Source organism: Drosophila eugracilis, unplaced genomic scaffold (genome assembly GCF_018153835.1).
Source record: "Drosophila eugracilis isolate 14026-0451.02 unplaced genomic scaffold, ASM1815383v1 contig_722, whole genome shotgun sequence".
Classification (NCBI taxonomy): domain Eukaryota; kingdom Metazoa; phylum Arthropoda; class Insecta; order Diptera; family Drosophilidae; genus Drosophila; species Drosophila eugracilis.
Window position 1 is genome coordinate 819630 of NW_024573616.1, and position 20063 is coordinate 839692.

The 20063-nt window shown below is 38.9% G+C and overlaps 1 protein-coding gene across 1 annotated transcript in view; it reads right to left on the reverse strand.

Moving 5' to 3' along the window:
- Positions 1 to 1306: 1306 nt before the first annotated feature.
- LOC108115109 (neuroligin-3) overlaps positions 1307 to 20063 on the reverse strand; it is a 73018-nt gene continuing 54261 nt past the window's right edge. The window contains 10 exon segments of the mRNA XM_017226359.2: positions 1307 to 4500; positions 4653 to 4765; positions 5058 to 5209; positions 5405 to 5543; positions 7312 to 7524; positions 9642 to 9678; positions 10334 to 10726; positions 11236 to 11433; positions 12372 to 12591; positions 12593 to 12642. Coding sequence (XP_017081848.2) covers positions 3338 to 4500; positions 4653 to 4765; positions 5058 to 5209; positions 5405 to 5543; positions 7312 to 7524; positions 9642 to 9678; positions 10334 to 10726; positions 11236 to 11433; positions 12372 to 12591; positions 12593 to 12642 — 2678 coding nt within the window. The 3' untranslated portion in view covers positions 1307 to 3337.

The following is a 20063-nucleotide window of genomic DNA, read 5'->3' on the forward strand; positions in this document are numbered from 1 at the left end:
CATCAAAGGGTCGAATGACCTCCGCCCGCCACGCCCTCTGACTCGTGACCTTTTTGGCAGCATTAAAAGTGATAATTTTCACTCACACACATCCATGTCGAGAATTTCGGAGGGGGAGAGCCACTTGGAAGACTTTTATTATTTAATTTTGCCCGGCTTGTGCTAATAAATTAAACACAGCTCGACTAACGCCCACCCAAGGACTGCCTTTTTCCATCCCAAATCCTGATTTTAAGTGAAACGGGCGAAAGACAACTCATACGGCGTATGCAAAATGTATCCCAAAAGCCAAACTAAGGAAATAGAACTTTTTCAGAGGGGATTAAATGCCGAGAGTATACTCTTTTTGCCCCCTTTGTTTTGTGACTTTCAATTGGATTTCGTCATTGGTAATAAAAATCAGTCAAATCTTAAGCCAAAACCAGGGGACAAAGCGAAAGCGAAGCTAGTTTGAAATTGTTTTGATTCAATTATAGAGTTGAGCATATATGGCTTTCCCAGAGCTGTTTTCCTGTTTTATCTTTTTCTATTTTATAAATTAAGCTGCAAGCGACACAGATGGAGTAATAGCGAGCTCACTTACGCTTGCCAAATTTACATAATAAATCTATTTTCAATGGATTTTCTTGTTCTTATCCGTCTCTTTTTTATATATATTTTTGTTAAAGAAACTTATCTCCAACGAGCTTTGCCTTTGCGCATTCTATTTTGGTATCAATGGAACCATTATTATCCTTCAGTCTGCCCCCTCCCAACTATTCCCTCCCATCTCTGGATTTTTCCTTTATCCTTGAAGCTGCAGCTCCTCGAATATTTGGTTAACAACTCAAGTAGTGTGTGAGTTGGGGAGGGGTGTATCTGTGTGGATGGCAGTGGCATATTTGTTTCGCATAAAGATGCTGGAAACTATCTGTATCTCAATGAGCACATGTGTTGGTGCACATGTGTGCAGATATTCAACGCTTCAATGGCCGCTTAAAGTGCATATGCCTCCATTATTTTCAACCTCCCTTTGACTTCGCTCTTCAATTGCGTTTTAATGGGAGCCGCTATAAAAAGAATCTTCGTTTTTAAATGGAAAATGTTGATAGGAATCTAAAATAATGTTATCTTTAAATTGTAGAAAATATTGATATGTTAGAGATTTGTTTTTTCCTGTTTTAAGTTTCCACACTTGGATCAAAACACACACCCCCACCAGGATGAAATTATTTTTATACTCCATGAACATTGTATGTTGATATACTTACGCCCTTTTTTTATTTTTTATAAAAACTTCCATGAAAACCCCTTTATTCTTTAATTTTTATAATTTTTGTAACTTTATTATTATTTAAATTTTCATGTCATCTCAAGAGTCTGCAACTCGCCTTACACCACTTTTCTGGTTATAAACCATTAAACTAAATTTCTGCTTTCCTCTCTTTTTAATTTGTGTTTTTATGTTGTTTTTACTGATTTTTACTATATTCCATTTATTCCGAATTTGTTAATGCTAAGTCTCTTTCGCACAATCGTTACACATTTTCTAACGCAATAGTTGTCATGAGTTTCGGTTTTAAATGTATCCTTTTTGTTTTGCCAGTTATGCAGCACTCTATATATTATTTATATATGTACTTGTATTATTTTGCTAATTATGCTAAGTTTACACCGTTACATTAATATATAGATTTATTATTATAGATGTATGTATATGCATACAGAAGCTATAGACTTATACATTCTCAATTGGGCTGCAACTGGTTTCTGTTTTGCATTATAGTTTTCTTCCCAGCTTGGTTTTTACTGCCGCTAAATGTGTTTATAAAATTTACAAGTATTTTTAATAAGCGCCGTAAACTGTTTCACTTTAATGAGCTGTTCCATTGCTTTATTTTCCCTTCCTGTTTTTTCTCACGCCTATCATTTCCATTTTAATTACAATTTTGGGCAATTGTTTGTAAATAGTTGTAATTCAGAACGAAAAGAAATAAATAGATAAAAAAAAACGAGAGAAATTATGAATATTTGTTATACTTTCAATTGCCCCGCTTAACTCCTAATGGAATTTTTAACTATTCTCGCAGTTGGAAATTGTATAGCTATATAGAGGAGCTTACTGGTTTTTTATTTTGTGTGGGCTTATATACGCATTTAATTTTAATAGCTATATAAATATTTATTTAGTTACATAACAAAGTAGCTGCATGCTTACAATTAACAGTTTAATTTAATTTTGTTTTTCCTTTGTTTGTTTTCCGACTGACCAAAGTTTAGTTTCAGTTTTAGTTTGAGTTTAGGTTGCCTCTATTGTTGTTTTTTCATGATGGGGTAGCATCTTTTTACAAGTCTCCTGCCAAAACTAAGAGGAACAGCTGCCTTTCACCTGTACATGATTTGATTTTATGACTGCCATTTTCCATTGGACTTTCTGATTAGTTTCTTGGTTTTTCTTCTTTGGCTAAAAACTGCTTTCTCATATTTTTATCGTTTGAAAATGTATTTATATGGGAGTTTTGTAGTACATTTAATTCTGCGACTAGTTTTATTTACACACAATACACAATTATAATTCAGTCTTTGGAAGAATAACATTCATTTTCTTTTTCTGCCTTTGCGCTTCAAGAATTCTCTTAGTTTTTCCTATATTTATTTTCTACGTAATGCTTTTATACTAACGCCAACAAAGGGAAGAGAAGGGAACTTGTCGGTAACTTGGAATCGTATAGTTTGTATTGGTCCTAATTAGTTGCGAAATACAGAAAAGCATTAAAATAAATATAGAATATTAAACGACCAAATCTAATTTATTGTTTAAATAAATTACAGGAAAGTTATTACAGTTAATACTTGAAATATAATAAAATTGCTTACTTTAAAAAGAATATGTTACTTTTGTGGAGAAAGACAATAGAATTTAAACAAATACTAAAATAAATCTAAAGATATAGTTTAGTCTGAAATCATGTAGTATATGCCCTACATCTTCTTCTAAAAAGAGTACATATTTGTAATTATCAAGAAACATATATAATAAAACCATTCGGTGAACACTTTGCAGCTTAGTTTAAATTCCAAGTTAACATTCCTTGATAATGAGTTCGACAACAATCTACACTTAGTTAACTATTTACAGAGTTCTTTTTAGAAAACCAACTAGCAACAGAGTTTAGCAAGGAAAAGCTTCTGTGTGTATTGGATAGACACAGCTTTAACCCCAGACATACACTTAATGGCTATATAGGCTATAAATAGTTTAAATATATGAGACTGCTGAAACGCATAGGGGAAGGGATTTAGGATTAAGGATTCTGTGCGTTTAGAGATCACATTTAAAACGCACGGTCAATTAATGTCACACACGCAGCTCGTCCATCAGCGGATGTTGCTGCTGTTGTTGCTGCTGCTGCTGTTGGTGTTGCTGTTGCTGATGTTGCTGCTGCTGGTGTTGCTGCTGCTGGTGTTGCGTGGTGGTGGCCACAATCACTGGGACAGTGGGTGGCGTCGGCACCACCAATCCACCGGCCGTGGTCAGCACAGTGGTCATGCTTTGATTATGATGATTCTGCAAGTGCTGCTGATGGGTAACCACATGTTGCTGCTGCTGCTGTTGCTGTTGTTGCTGGGCAGGGGAATGTTGCTGGGCCTGGGCCTGCGTTTGTTTCATGCAGCTCTTTTTGGTCAGTGTACCGCATTGATTGCCCATCACTTGAAGGGCGTGTGGGGGTGGCATTTGCACCACACCGGAAACGCCCACCGTCCCACTGACCGAACCACCGCCTCCCGGATCCTGCAGAGATTTCATATGCTTCGGTGGCGGCGGTGCACGGTGGGGTATGTCCGCGAATTCCGGTGGTGGCAATTGGTGGTGTTGCATGGCATGGTGATGCGATAGTATAGTAGCTGGGTCGCTCTTCGCGTGGATAGTTAAGGTTTCCAGATCCCCGCAAATATTATTTGGCATCTGTCCGTTTTCCTGCCTTTTCAGCTTGGTCTGAGGCCTGGGCTCACTTAGCCGAGTCTTATCCCTTTGGTAATAGACTCCCGCAAAGATCAAGACATTCAAAATCAATAGAGAGCAACCTATGGCTATAGTCACACTCAAGGCGGTTGAGTAGGCTGCAAATCCATCATTATCCTGCGAAGCACTTGCAGCCCCACCGCCATGATCTCCATCCATCATATCATCTGGATATATCTTACCGCCTCCGTACCGAGTACCGTTCCTCTGCAGCGATGAGGAAGGTGAACTGAGATTCATTAGGGAAAATACCTGATTGGTAAAGAAGGTGAAGTTCCCCATGGCTGCCGCATTTGCAGCCCGAGAAGTGTACGGCGGATTCAGGGGCTTTACAGAGGCATCGCTGGGTATATTGTTGTCTTCGTCGTCATCATCATGGAGTTGGTGGTGTGCAGCGGGTACATTATCGCCACCTGGCTTATGCAGATCCGGGATGAGATTTAGCCAGAAGGACAGGCGATGAGCTCTATAATGGTTCTTCAGTTTTGGCTTGGTATCTACAGAAAAATTAGCAAGCCAAAAAGAATTATAATAATGTATTTAATATAAGACTAGGCTTAAGTCTTCAGATTCTAAAAACATCAATTAGTGGCACTTAAAATTTTATGTATAAGCTAAGATATAATGACATATTAGTATGCACACTAACCGAAATTGAGGTATTTCTTGTGCACACTTTCGTAGGCCGTCCATTCGATTGTTTTATAGCGACTCCTTTCCTGGCGACTGCCATGCTCCGTTTCCATTTGTTCATTTGGATTGCTGCAAATGGGAGTAAATTGTGTGTTTAATAGGGGATCCCAGATGGATAGTGCCATAAATGTGAATAGAATTGGGTACACAGGGAAAAAACAAGCAGTAAATTTAATTCATAATTTAAAAATGAACTTAAAGTAACAAGTAAGAGAAACTATTATATCAATGAGTGTCTGAAGTGACTGATAATAAACTTTATAAATTAAAAGTAAAAGATTTTTCCCCTGTGCATATGTTTGTGGTCAGTTAGTTGAGCCCATCTAAAATGGAAACCCGCAGCAGTCGGAATTGCACTTACCCCGTTCGCACAAAGTTGGCCCAGTAGAACATCACAACTTCCGATAGACTGATTTCGGTTTTGGTGTAGTTGCGCGTGAAGTGATTGAAACCGCCAACAAGTGGGGCACCGAAGATATAGGGCAGGTCCTCTCCATGGATGCAACCCTGGCGCTGCAAAATGCCAGAGAGCGAAATTCAAATTAAGTGCCAAGTTCCACAGCAGCCCTTTAAACTTGATGCCATTAGTATTAATGGGTTCAAGCTAAGTTTCTACTCAGAATAATAATTTATTTTCAGGTTAGGAGCATTCCCAAGAGACAAACGAATATTTTTCTACTTAAAAGCCAACTTTGAACTTGAACTCACCTGAGGATAATCACCGAAACGCGTCTGGTAGTCGAACACGTACAGGTAGGAATTGCGATGATCCGCCGAATGCAAATCCACCGTCTGAGCCGCCGGAGCTACGACCTGAGCATCGCTCAGCGCCTCTAGTGTTTCGTCCCTGTGGAAAATGGGAAAAAAGCGGGGAAAAAGCACAACATTAAAATCAAATAACAATTTTTCAATATTTGCCCGCCAGCGCCCTTCAGCTCGTTTGCAATTTTCCGGCTATTTTGCTATTGCCCTTCGCCAATCGAGCTGTGTTCAAGTGCGCAACTAACAAGCCACTTTGAGTGCTGCCACTTTCGTTGATGTGGCTCGTATTTACCTGTTTACCAAGTGGGGTTCTCAGTCCTGTCCTAAGCCTATTTCGGTTTTCCTTTTTTTCTTTACCCGTCCGATTTTCTGAGTTTTTTCTTATTTTTGTCTGTCTGCCCTTTAGGTTTGTAGTATTTTTTAGTTTGTTTAGCATTCGAAATGCAGCAGCGGAAAATTTGAATAAAACCCATTTGGCGCATTTGCATACATATCTTTTCAATGCAGCAAAGATGGAACCACCAGGAGTTCGTTCTGTCTCTCGCTTTTTATTATTTGGAATGTCCCAGGAATATTTAGTGTTTAACGAACGAGTGAACGAGCTCTCACTTTAAACGCTATTTAAACTACTCTCTTTGTTATAATTTTAGAGATTTCATTTGGTAACCTTTACCAAAGAGATTTTCAAAATATTCTCACTCAAAATTTTAGCCAAGTCAGGTCTTTGAGTTCAATAATGGTATATACTACGTCATATATGTACGAGTATATGGCCAGCGTTTCATTAATAATACAAATCCGAATAATAATAAAAATTTTGCTTTGAGATATTTTGCATTTTATTAAATCTCTATCTCTATCTATCTGTTTAGCTTATCATTTATTTGTGATTGCAAATTCATGTTTAATCAGAGCTCAATATCGAAAACTTTCTGATGGCAAATCCACTTATTGTGCTTGACATTAAAACGAAATGCTGGCCTTTCTTTATCCTCAGAAGCTGCACTCCCCAGCTGAATTTTCTCCACTCGGCACCTGTGATCAATGCTCCAAGGAAACGCGGCCTTTGCCGGAGGTGGAGCGTGAAACGCTTGCCGTGCTTCATTGCGGGCCACTTAACGCACGTCCGCACAACTCCGGGAAATGCTTGGCAGAGGACTGTGCGGCAGTGAAAGGCTGCATTAAGCATACGCCACGCGTTGCACTGGGGGAAATCAATTTGTTTGGCATATTTCTTTGGAAATATTGAAATGTAATTCCGCATAAATTATGCAAACACAAATAAATTGTTTGAGGAAATCGAAACGATAGTCGAAATATACAAACTCGTATATATCGAACATGATATGAATGCATTCTGTGTGTTGGCTGGTGCTATGTCACTTTGACCTAGTCGCCAACATAAATATTGATTGAAATCGAAAAATGAAAAGCAAATCATATATTTGATTGGGTTTGTGTGAGCGAGCAATTTCCATGTCACTTATGGCAATCGTTTGCGGACAAATTGCAGGCAAACATTATTTATGAAGACTGGCAGGCTAACAGACTGTCTGGCCAACACGAATGGCCAAAAAATTTGCATTTCATTTGCCATAAGATGGACATCAAGATTCATTTAAGTCACTTTAATTGAAACCTACTAGGGAAGTGAGCACAGGGGCAGGAGTAAGAGTAATGCCAAGAGCCAGAGATCGGGACATGCCATTGCGCATTTAATTAAGAACGAAATATTTATTTGGCACACACCCACCTTGCTACTCCGAGTCCCGAACACCTTCACCCCTTTCCATCTCCCATTCGGAATCTCAGGTTCGAGGGCCTGGGCTCCGCATACAAACGCAATTACTCACCGGATATTAATTGGATGCTGCACGGGCCTCTCCCAATCCGTATACTCATTGACAATCGTGGCGAATATCTCGTTCAAATGGAACGTGTACGTGTTGCGTACGTAGGCCTTTAAAATTCTCGACCGTCGATCCGCCTCGATTCCATATTGCACGTCGCCCGAATTGAAGCTGAAAAAGGCCTCGGCACGTGTCACGCCGGCCATCAGGTCGTATCTGCGAAAATGCGAAAGAGAAATTGGGAGTCAGTGTATGCACTTGAAAAAGGGTCTTGAGTTAGTTTTTAAAACTATTCAAATAAATGAGGAAAACTCCTCATTTAAGAAAATCGCGACTTAACTTTCCGGAAAATGAGTTTCAAGGGTAAAAAAAAGAAAATAAAATTTCTTAATATTTTAATATAAATAATATATGTTTTTCTGTGTGTAATATTGCTTATAAGAGAGGTGTCAGCTTTTCCTCTTGCTAACCCCTCACCAAGATGAGGTTCCTTTGATAAGTTAAGGGCGCCTGAGTGGCTGATTGAGCGGGTCGATTTCAGAGCATCTTCCGAACGAATTAAGAAATAAACTGAGGGCCATGGCCAAGTGTTCAGTTTGGCTTAAATTATGCTTTGTAATTACAAATTTGCAACCAACAAATTGCATTCCTCAAGCATCAATTCACATTTATCTCTCTGCCACAATAATTTTGCCCGAAAACTTTCATTCATTTGCTAAACAAGTTGAAGCAAGCCCTTGCAGCTAACCGCACTCTTGATAGAAATAAAACTTTGAGGCAACTCTTGGCCAAGAGCAGCTGGCGGAAGTATCTACCAGTCACTGACCAGCGCATCTACTTGCAGCATTTGCAATTTCAAATTTATTTTTGCCTTATTTGTTTACGCACAGTGTGCGATGGACATAGACGAAAGAACGGAGAGATTGGTAGGATGAAAGTTTTACGTTTTATATATTTGGCAAATTTTATTTGCTCTTTGTGCATGTGTTTAATGGAATTCCTTTTGGATACGCTCGTGTGTGTGTGTGTGTTCGGAAAATTGCTTTTAAATGTGCACAAAGAAATATTTATACTCCTTTGGCTGGGCGACCGACTAATAGCCCCCAGGACATTGACAGTTTACAAAGTGCAAAGGGTAAAAATTTGTTTTAGCCCCACAATGAAACACTCGAACTGCTGCTCAAAGCCAGGACCTCAAAGTGCTGCAATTTTCAACTCAAAAAGAGTTCTCATTAACTATTGACTGTGCGTTTGATTGCCTGCCATTCCAATTCTCCGTTAATTATCTATTCAATTGCAGTTTGCAATGGTGCTTGACTTGAATTGCAGCCAGCCAGTGATGGTAGAAACAATATATATATATGTATATATAGTTACCCTAGCTTAAAAGGTTATAGCTAACAATGTGCAGTAATCATGTCTTAACACTTGTTATAGCAGATAACAGATAACAGATAGATGGATAATATAAAGTATTTTTAGTTTAGATATTTACTTAATATTTTAATTTTCTTTCAGCTCAAGTAAGATTCTGCATTTTGTCTTTGCAATATATAACAATTTGTAAGCGTATCCTATACCTATAAAAATATTCAGTACTTTTCCCATCTCTGGTGGCGATAACCTAGTTAAGGGGCTAAACAGAAGAACCGCACATCAATTATGAAATCGCAGCTAATTAGCTGTTAATAATATATATTAACATTGTAAAATGGCTCAAACACAAAGTGCATAAATCAAGTGGCCCACTCCACTCGACTCTGCTCTCCAGAAATCCACAGGATCCGCAATGGCCAACAGCGAGCTGAGCATAACAAAATGAAGCCCAGCATTTGCGTGCCTAATGTGCATAAATTAATTATATATATGCAAGTGTGGGGAAAGCAGGTTTTGTGGCCAAATCTTATCGCTGGCTAAACTAGCGGCTGTTAGAAGGCTCCTGCCGTGGCAAAAGTCAAGATAAAACTCCTTTGACACCCAACAAAGCTGGCCCAGACTTGCCAAAAGAAGTCGCAACTTTAAATTAATTATGTCCCATACTCTGGTTACGTAAAGTTGTGCACTGGCGGAAAAACATCATCTAAGTTGGTGATAAAATACCTGAAGAACACGTTAAAAGAAGATTATAGTTCTACTAATATTAGAATTTAAAAGACTTTTCAGTCATAAGTACCCGGAATCTATTTAAAAATCTAAACAAATATATTTATGCCCATAAATTAAGTTATGTACATTTTTTCTTCGTGTAATCCTTCTATATATGAGTGTGTTTGTGTATGAGGTAAGAGTTAAGGTAAAAATAATTAAGCATTTGCTGGCCTGGCCCAACTTACCTTGACAACTTGTTAATGGCAGTTTTTCTCATTAATACTGCATTAATTAAAAAGTCCGCCGCATGTTGTGAGAGCGTGAGTGTTGTTGTTCATTCGTGCCAGCATATGTGTGAGGAAACATCGTTTTCATCATCATCATCAAGATCATCATCATCATCGTCAGCGGAACCCATTGGAGTCGTGTTAAGGAGAAAAATGGAGGAGCGAAAAATCCATTGCATTATAATTTATTTTAATTATGCAAAGGAAATGAAAGTAATTTGCGAGTAAACGAAAACGCCATCAGATGCACTAATAACTTTTTTAATGAATTTAATTAACCCTTTTCGACCATTTAACTTAATTACGCAACGCTCAATGTATTTTTTTACTGTGCATAATTGACTTAATTTTATTTCACTTTAAGTGGGAAAAATATTCATTAGTTTTTAGTTGTACCTAAATTCTTATTTAAAGGTTTTTTTAATTCTTTGCAGGGCAACGAGTTTAGGTAAATGGTTATTTTTACAAAGGCCAATTCCAGCTTTTATGTAATTTTTTGCATATTCTATCCAGGTCAACGTTTTTATAAAAATTAATCTACCAGTTGATTGAGTGATAAAAAAAAATAGTTAGAGCGCAATGAGTAAAATTCATTTTCCAATCCATTTGAAATTTTCACATTAGCTTTAATAATGTATATCAGAACATACCGATATTCTCAAGCTGTCCTGGCGTTCCCCATCCGCCTGCAGCTGCGATTCCCGCCTCTCCGCCCAATCCGTTCCCGGCGGCCGTCGATGCCTGAGCTTGAGCCTGAGCAGCTGGGGATCCCGGGGCAGGAGGCACGTAATCCCCGCCGTCGATGACTACTCCGTCGATACTGGGCCCGAAGGCAAAGCCAAACTCCGGCTGCCGAATGGGTACGCTGAGCAGCTGGTCCAGTGTCTTCTCGCGCAGACACTTCATGAGGTGGGCATGTGGGAGGTCGGAGGCGCAGTTTACGTGGTGGGCGACGATGGCCGCGTACTTGGCCGGATTGCTCACCAGTGACCAGGGGGCCAGGCCTGAACCGGACATCAGAATAGCTCGGTTGAACAGCAGGCCTTAAGGATGAGAAGATACAGGGAACAAGTTGTTGAATTTTGAGTCGGTTTTAACATTTAGCAAAGAATAACCCCTTCGGATTTAAAAATAAAGATCTCAATATCTTTTTTAAGTTAAGAAAGCAAGATTCATATTGTAATGTAATTAATTTCGAGTCGATGACCTTAGTAGCTAGTTACTCCTTTCCTTAAACTAGTCATTATATTTTCAATGCAATTACTAAATGTAATTTAAGATTTATCCACAAATTTGATACAAATATATATTGGAACATTCATAGAAACCAATCGGTTTCCTTAAAACAAACTCAAAGGGGCAATGATTTGGTTGATACTATGCATAGTAATTGGAAAAGTTTTGTAAAATGCTCTACTAACTCCTTGAAAGTGAAATTAAGTAATTAGTAAAATTTATTTTTCCTTTTCTCCAAGTGGCAAATGAGGTGGGGGCTATGCAAGTTCACCATCGTATGTTAACCACGTCAGTGAGATAATGGAGTGGTACTCACCCTCCGGCACGGCCATCGACGAGATGAGGAAGTGAACGCAGGCCGCCCCCGTTCCATGTCCTGCGAGGGTGATGCTGTTGGGATCCCCGCCAAAGGCAGCGATGTTCTCCTTGAGCCAGTGCAGTGCCGCAATGATGTCCATCAGCCCGTAATTGGCCGGCAGCTTCGAGTAGCGGTCCGTGTTGGCATTCAGAAAGCCTGCAAATAGTTGCCGGGTTTTTCCCGCACTTAATCAGCAGTTTCTGAGTTTTCCTTGCCGGGTGATTGGCTCGCGAATGGAAATTTAATCGATTCCCCGCGTACTCGTGCAGTCAGTCACTAGGTCGCTTTGCCTATTTAAAATGTCAAACGCCACTCTTTTTTCCGCTTTCTCCAGCGCGCAAAAATGTGCAAAGTCACGCGTGCAAATCATGATGTCAGCACTTCCGTTTCCTCTGCAACAACAGAGACGGTGGCTGGCTAGGGGAAGGGGTTCGAAAGGCAGAAAGAAGTGGTGGCTGGCGCCAAATGAGGTCACACTAATTTCGTTTGTGCATTTGAATTTACACAAGGTTTTTGGGCTAGGCACAGTGGTCTCAAAATTGAATATAGGTAACTAAGAAAAATTATAAAAGATAAAGCAAAATAGGCATCCAACAATCTGTTCTTAAGTAGTTAGCCCAAAGGCCCCTAATAAGCCAACTAAGAACAATATATTCTATTCTCAACTTATAAGGTCGTTTTAAGTAGTAGTAAAATGTAGTAGTTCTAAAAATGTACTTTAAATTCTTTAATATAAAATAATAACGTTGTTAATACTTGTTTATTAAAGTAAAATTGTCATATTTTAGCTCCCTCATTTGAATTTCCACTGCGCTGCTCGTGAATTCTGCGCCAGACTGTAACTAAATTAGTTAGATTATGGAATAAATGTTCGCCTGGTAGCTGCTGCAGTTGTTACAGCGGAAGTGCAGTTGATGTTGCAGCAATTGGGGATGGATGGGGAGAGGAGGTTGGCTGAGTGGGTCGATTGGATGGCGCACGTTCGCCTCATTGCACTGACCTCACTGGCCTGTCCGTCCGGCAGTCGTTCGTCCTTTTGGTCATGCACTCGGCATATCAATTAGCATTAGGATTTGAGTGTGCAGAGCACTTACCCAGCACTCCGAGGCGATAATTTATGGTTACCACCAATATTTGTCCATAGCTGGCCAACACGGATCCGTCGTAGGGATTGCCGCTATTCCATTCATATGATTCGCCGTGCACAAAGACCAGCACAGGATACTTGGCAGGACCTCCACTTCCAGCCGACGAGGAGGATGATGAAGACGACGAGGAGGATGAGCTGGAGCCACCACTTCCCGGTGACGAGGAGGAAGCCCCCAGATGAGGACGAGGAACTGCTCGAGGAGTCACGCGATCCAACTGTAAAATTCAGAGAAAGTAATATGCGAGACTTAATATAAAATGTATTTTCTCTTTCATAGAAAAATGAACTTTTTTGTTCCATAGCAACTTTGGTTTTATTCTTCACGATTTCTTACAGTGCATTGGAACGTAAAAAAAATTTTAATTGACAGCTGTTCAATGGAAGGAAACGACGGAGGTAAATTTTATAATAGGAAAGCAAAAATTGATTGTGTTTCCGGTGGAAATCCTGTGGAAATAATTCAAGCTTGCAACGAGGGAAACAATTTCCGAAGAAGACATTCAGGAACTTTGCCTTTAAAACCGCCAACTGAAAAGCCAAACCCATTAATCAAGTCTGCCTTAGAAAATAGGTAAACAAGGTATTAAATCAGGTCTCTTCTATTGACTCGTTTCAGGAACAAATGAGCGTCTAAGCCTCGAAAATGGCCAAATTAGAAGTAAACAACTCTTTTCCCGTTCGGCTTGTGTGACGAAATCCCAAAGTCATCGAAGGCTCTCCTGGTCTAGTGGATCCTATTTGGAACGGACACGTTTTGGGGCTTAAGATATTTACGTATTGAAAGGCTTTTCCTTAAAGGAAAAAACTCAGTGTATGGAATCGATGCCGATGCTGGATGTGAGCCTCCGACGACGCACATTTGGGGATTAGAGCGGACAAGTTCAGCCTGGCAGACAGGATAACTTTTTTTAAGCATTTTAAAAGGTAAGTTTTTAAAATTGAACTAAAGTTAAAGTTTACTTTGAAAACATAGGATATGTAACCAAATTTTAGTCCCTTCATTCTGGTAAAGTAACAAAAAGTGATGTGTTTTATGCCAATTTTGTTACATAAAAGAAATACAACCTTTAAAGCTTATAAAAAAATCAGTTAAAAATATTTTGAACAGAGAATCATTAAATCTAATCAAAAATTTTAAAAGGTTTCCTTTTTAATTTTTATGATTGAAAAAGTATTGCTCAAAATAAGGATTCCTTATTTCAATGCCATTCCGTTTCCCCAAATTTTCCCATTTCAAAATCTAAATTTAAGTTCTTTTTACTAAAGTCTTAGCTTTATCTTAAAAACTGCAAGCTGCCTCAAAACTAAGACATCACTTTAAGGCCACCTACAAGTAGAACTTAACTCTCTTTGCAGCAAAGAACACGAAATCGCTTGCAAAATGCAAACATAAATTTATCTTTAGAAAAGAAGGAAACGAGGAGGAAAGCAGAGTTTGTGCAGCTGCATCTTTGCTAGATACATATCGCATGTATCTGAGCACATGCTTGTATCTGAACTAGTCAACATCAGGCGGAGTCACCCCACTATGAATCCACCCACTTTGCACCACCCACCACCCACCGAACAAAAGCCACAACAACAAGCATAACAAAAGCAATATGAGCACGGGTTTCTCGCCTGCTGCCCACATAGAAAGTTCCTCGCTGGAACAAAAGAAGCTGCTTATCAAAGCGGAAAAAGAGTTGAGGAGGTGGCTTGGATGGGGGTGGGGAAAGGATGTTTTGGATGGTATGGATGGTATAGAGGTGGTTCTGTTACCAAGAGTTAGAAGAAGTGGCGAAACGAGCACCATATAAAGGCCAAAGGAGGAAAGCAAGTTACTGTGTCAGTGACTTTTATAAATAGCGCGAACAAAGACTGACTCGTGGCACGTGTGTGGACCTCGGGCAAAGAATCGAGGGGCATCTATGCCATATATAGACAGATACGTATTGAAACCTGGCCAAAACCCACAGAGAGTCAGCCCATGTGTGTTAACGTGTCACAGAATGGAAACCAATGTCAATATCTCTGGAAAAATTTCACGCCTCGATGCCAGAGCAGTGTCACAATTCTCACATTTCCAGCTAATTCAATGGGTTTTCCTCCAAATGTGGGAAGAATTTGAGCTCCTCAATGATTTTCATATTTCTGTTTAATTTCGATTATAATACATACAATAAGAACCAAACAATGAATGACTACGTGTTGTCCAATGTCAAATTTCTGCTAACACATAATTTTTAAATTATTCCTCAACGAATTTTAAATTTACTAAAAGAGGCAAAGGCAACTAAGCCCCCTTAAAGCCTATTTACTCCATAATCAGCTTAGATATTTTAAGCTAATAAGTTGCTAAAAAAAATTCCATTTATCTTAAACATTTAAATAATTTGCCAATTGCGGATTTGGCTGTTTAGCTAAGCAAACATCACCGCATAATTGACAAAATTGTCTATATTAGTTCTAAGAGAACTTTTAACTGTAACAACCTATAAATTCCAAGCAGGCCGCAAGTATTCAGAGCGTCCCATTCCAGTCATTACAGTAATTTGAGGCCAGAAAGGTTATTTCAAAAAGGGGAGACGAAGGGAAAGCCACGTAACATGCAAACAGCATTTAAAACTTGTCTCCAAAACTTCCGACCACCCGCACAAAAACCCGGCCAGAAAACTTTTGTTGTCATTTCAACAAAAATGGCGACGTTTTCTGCAAGCTGCAGCCCCCGGGGGATGCTACTTACAACAACCGGAGAAAAAGGAATTAAACTTTTATGACTGCCCCCGAGAAGAAGTCAGCACATACACAAAGCCACTGGAAAAATAAGCGAAGAATATAGTTTATAAAATGTTTTTAGAAAGCTTGAAAAAGCTAAAAAAAAGCGCTGGGCAAAAAAATTAAATATTATAAGAAACTAAATTATGATTTTAGTTTATTTTTAGTTATTTTTGTAAAATAGCTAAAAATTAAAAATAGATTGGGGATTATGGGCTTGGCGACTATACAATATATAAAATATATTTCTGACTTATCATACAGAAAATATTTGTTTTAATTTTAGTTTGAATATCTAATATTATTATCTCTGTGTACCCAACAGATCGCAGACAAACATAAGTTTAGCTGGGTCCCGCCCACGACTACCACGCCTTAAAAAACTTGTACTATAGTTTTTGTTGGGGGCGCTTGGTAAAAAGTTTGCTCCGCATAATTTTGGCAAATGTAAATATTTTGTAGGAACGCGTCTACAAATATGTGTTTGCCGGAAAACTAATGCGACTTTCGGGGCCCACTGTCGGGCTTGTTAATAAGTTGAACATGTTTTAATTTACATGCTCACGCTGAGCTCGGGTTGCCATTGCCAGTCAGTCAGCCCCATTTATTTGCGACCGGCAAATCACAACTTGGATGTCAACTTTTTAGGCAGCCCCGCCTGAAAGTTGCCACTGGGAGTTGTAGCTAGAGTTGGAGTTGCCGACACTTCTGTGATATTTTGACTGGCATAAATTTAATCATATTTGCGGCATGTGGCAAATGTGCGCTTCCTCTTTTCTCTGTCGGCTAATAGCACACATTTTCTTGCGACAATCAACCAAATTTTGCCAGTGTGTGACTAAATGAGACTAAAGTGATTGACACCGTTAAAGCAGCACTCTCTAAAGTATGGCAACTGGGGAAAAGATAAAGACATTAAGGCTGGATTCATTTTAAAAGCTACAAGAGATAAAGGAGAAAATTAAATAAATTATTCAAAAACACCAGCGCTTCTTAAGAGCGCTTTTTGCAAATATAATTTATGACTTTTTGTCGTTTTAAATCTAAAATATTCAAAATGTGTACTAGTTATATAGTGATTAGACTTGAGAAAAATCATTCTCATAATTTAAAAATTCCTGTTTATTCATTAAGATTCAATTGTATAGATAATCTATCTACGTTTTTAACAAAATTCATAAAATTTTAAAGGCTGTTTTTTATTTCCTTGCCTAAACATAAATCAAATAATGTTTATTTTAATGTTTTTCTTGGAATAACTCAAAGCCGCTTCCATGACACTTTTTATGTGTACACAAATTTGCTTTCACCGTACCCGCAAACAAAGTTTAGTTGACAAACCACTCGAGTATGTAGAGCAATTTGTTGATAATAAAGTTGCTGCTATTGAAATTCATTTTCAAGTATGCTCACACAATATTGTATTGCTTGTTTTATGGCACACACTTTCACACCCAAAACAAACTCAATAAACAAAAAAAAACCTAGCAAACTAAAAGCGGGCGGAGAAGGGGGTAACCAAGTCTGAAAACAGCCTTCAGGCAACCAAAAACTAGGTGAAATCAATATCCTCAACTCATTTTACTTGGCCTGCTGGCAGCCGCATTGTCCTCGTAGTTCCCCGACTTTTCCCCTTTTCCTTGGCAACGAAACAAAAAACCCTTTCATTTCCTGCTCCCTAAACAATGCTACTTGTGTTCGAAGGAAGATGCTGCAAAAAATCTAGTTCATTTCATTTTATGTTGGTTGTAGCGAGAAAATTTCATTTCGTTGAGCTTCAAGTTTAGTGTCGTCCTTTGTTATGTACCGAGTGAATTTTCAAGTACAGCCAATCCTGGTCAAGGGGAATTATTTAGCTTTATTTAGAGGATATTTTGTTTATTAAGTCTTAAGAAAAACTTCTGAAAGATAGAATTTAGTTTTTGATAAACATATTTTAGTTTACTTTACATGCTTTTATCAATTTTTTTTCATATTTACTCAGTTTAATCAAGTATTGACTATTATTTTGTGAAAGATCTTTAATAACTATTACTCACACAGGTTGAGTTTAAAGTGTTTACTCAACAAATTCCTGATCTCCATCAATTTATTTCCCCCGCATTTTTATACCTTTTGTTTTCAGTTTTTATCGATTTAATAAATTGCAGAGTCGCTGGAGCGGTGTGTGTCTTCAATTTAAGGTTCATTGGGCTCTCGGTCCGTGGAAATGTTTCGCCGGGCCCGGAGTTATCCAGGTGACACAGTTACGGTCACGTAAGCTTTCCTTTTCTATCATTATTTTTTCGACATTTTGCACTTTATGGCCAAGCTGCTGGTCCTGCTAACTTCTGAACCAAACCAATCCCAAGCATTTTCGCCCTGTCGTCCTGGCTTTAGGTGGCGAGTGCATTTTCGGTTTTGTAGTTTATTACTTTCGCTCAAGTTTTTCTTTCTTTTTCCAACCATTTTATGTTTTCGATTCTGCGAAAGTTTTTAGCTCCGACAAATGAATGAAACTGGTTGGAAATATTTTCGATATATTTTTCAGACCTTTTTTAGTGGCTTCCTGTAGTTTTAAAAAGCTTGTTAAACTGTTGGCTGCGTTATGGGGGCTTAAGTGTCGTTGGAAGATTAACACAAACATGTTTGCGGTTTCGGAAAAAGAGAACACATGAAGTTGGTAACTTTCTGCCCGGCAAAGGCCCGATAAGTGAATTGAATAATTCAGTTAGAAGACAAGATATATAAATGGGCATTTCTGGTTTTTGTAAAAATTGTTGGGCAAAAGTCAATTGGTTCAAATACCAATTAAAGTTGCTGTGGTCAGGCGGAGAAACTTGATTTTCCACTTGGTATTTGTCTCAAATTGCATGAGTGAGTAGGCAAATGTACTCGCAAATGCAAAAAGTCATTCAAACTTAAAGTTTTTCTGGGTGGTGGTAACTTTTCCACAAATTGTATGAGCACAAAGTTTTCCCAGAAATAGTTCCCAGGCAGGCATCAAGTTGAAAATGTTAAAGTTTAAATTCGAAATGGCAGAGTATGGAGAACGGAGAAAAGCCGGCAATTCCAACCTAAATGAGCCATCTAATCTCGAGTAATCTGTGGTTCTATACTGTTAATAAACCCAACGGATGGATTCCCGGCATTTAATATATTGCACGTACTTGGCAAATATATTAGATGGAACCAACCGCAGGAAACAAAGCAAAATGTCAAAAGGAAAAAAAAGCGAAGGAGAGATGAAATTATGATTTCGTCATGCAAAATACGGCTAAACACTCATAAATAAAAAACATAAAAGCTCGTAAAAGAAATATGAATGCGTCTCTGGGAGCGGGAAAGTATGAAGTTATCACGTGACTCCTTACGCACATTGCACGCCATAAATTACAAAGTACTTTGCCCGCCAAAACTCAATTTACATTCATGTACACAACACCCAAACACACTCAGACACACACATACGTGGTCCTCCCACCCCCACAAATGCCCTTTGCTTCCTTGCTGATAAGCCCAAAATGAATGAATGAGAAGAGTGCGACGGGAAAATGCTTCAGGAAAATGCTGGGGAAAAGCCAGCGTCAGGCAAGTGTGAAGAAAAAATTGTTGCATTAAATTAGGCACACACACAGAGAGAGAGAGAGAGAGAAAGTGGAAAACTTTACGATGCGTCACTTGGCCCATGCCACACTTAAATGCCGATAAATCATTAAAAGAAAAAATAAAGGAAAACCGCTGCGAAGACGAACCGAAACGAGTCAAATGCAAATGGAAAATGTTGTTGCCAACAGTGCTTGATACGAGTATTCTCGCCTTCTCTTTTTTTGCTCTTTGGTTGAACTTTTATAACCCACAAAATACGATTTTTATTGCCTTGGCCCTGTGGCAGTGTCTGGCACTTCATAAAAATGTAAAATATTATGATGCCCCCGGACACGTTCACTCAAAACGCATTGTGTGAGATCCTCTCGAATTTCATTCGATTCTCCTGGCGAAAAAAAGAGGGGAAAATCCACGCGTAAATGGTAATTTTCTTTTGAAATGTCATCGAAAATGTTACTACTGATGGGAATGGTGAATCATTGGCCTTTCAGATTTCTTTAACGATGCACTTAGGCCAGCACCTGTTACCCCTAAAAAGATCCAGCGCAGCCGTTTGCAAGCTAGTTAAACACATGTACCGACTTAATGTAAGCCACCGTCGCACCCTTCGTATACGTAATAAATGGCACTGCGGGCCAAAGGAGCCGATCGCAAGGGTGACTGGGATCTGGGCCAGAAACAGAACCCGGCCACTTAATCTTAATGCATTCTACCGCTTAACCCATGCATCAGCTTAACTCCGGCTTAAGCCAGCAGCCAGCCAGGCGTTTTGCATACGAGTGCACAGGTGAGAGTGCATTTTAACGAAACCAATATGCGGCAGACACCTGACATCTAAAAAAGAATTGTGGGCCAAACGAAAGCCCTTCAAGGAGGAGAAATGCACTGGAAAGGATACTAGTTTAGATCCGTATACCAATTCGAGGTGAATGAGGACTTTTATTTATTAATTAGACCTTTTTTATTACTATCGCTTTTTAATAAAATACAAATAAAAAGTCAATATGAAGACCATAAAAAATATAATTTTTTAAGGAAAACTATTGCCAAGAAAAGGACTTCACAACGAGAGCAACTTTCGGATGCCTAGAATAAGCGGCTTACAAACTATTATTTCTAAATGGAAAATTTCTAGAATGCGTATTATTAAATGAAGAATTTTATTATTTAGCCGAAATGGGGATTTTCCTAAAGTGTGGAACTGCTGCGGGAAGATAAGGGGCTGGAAGGGGTGAGAGAAAAATGTCTGGACCAGAAGGGAGACTCCTCGATGTGGCTCCTGGCCCTGAAT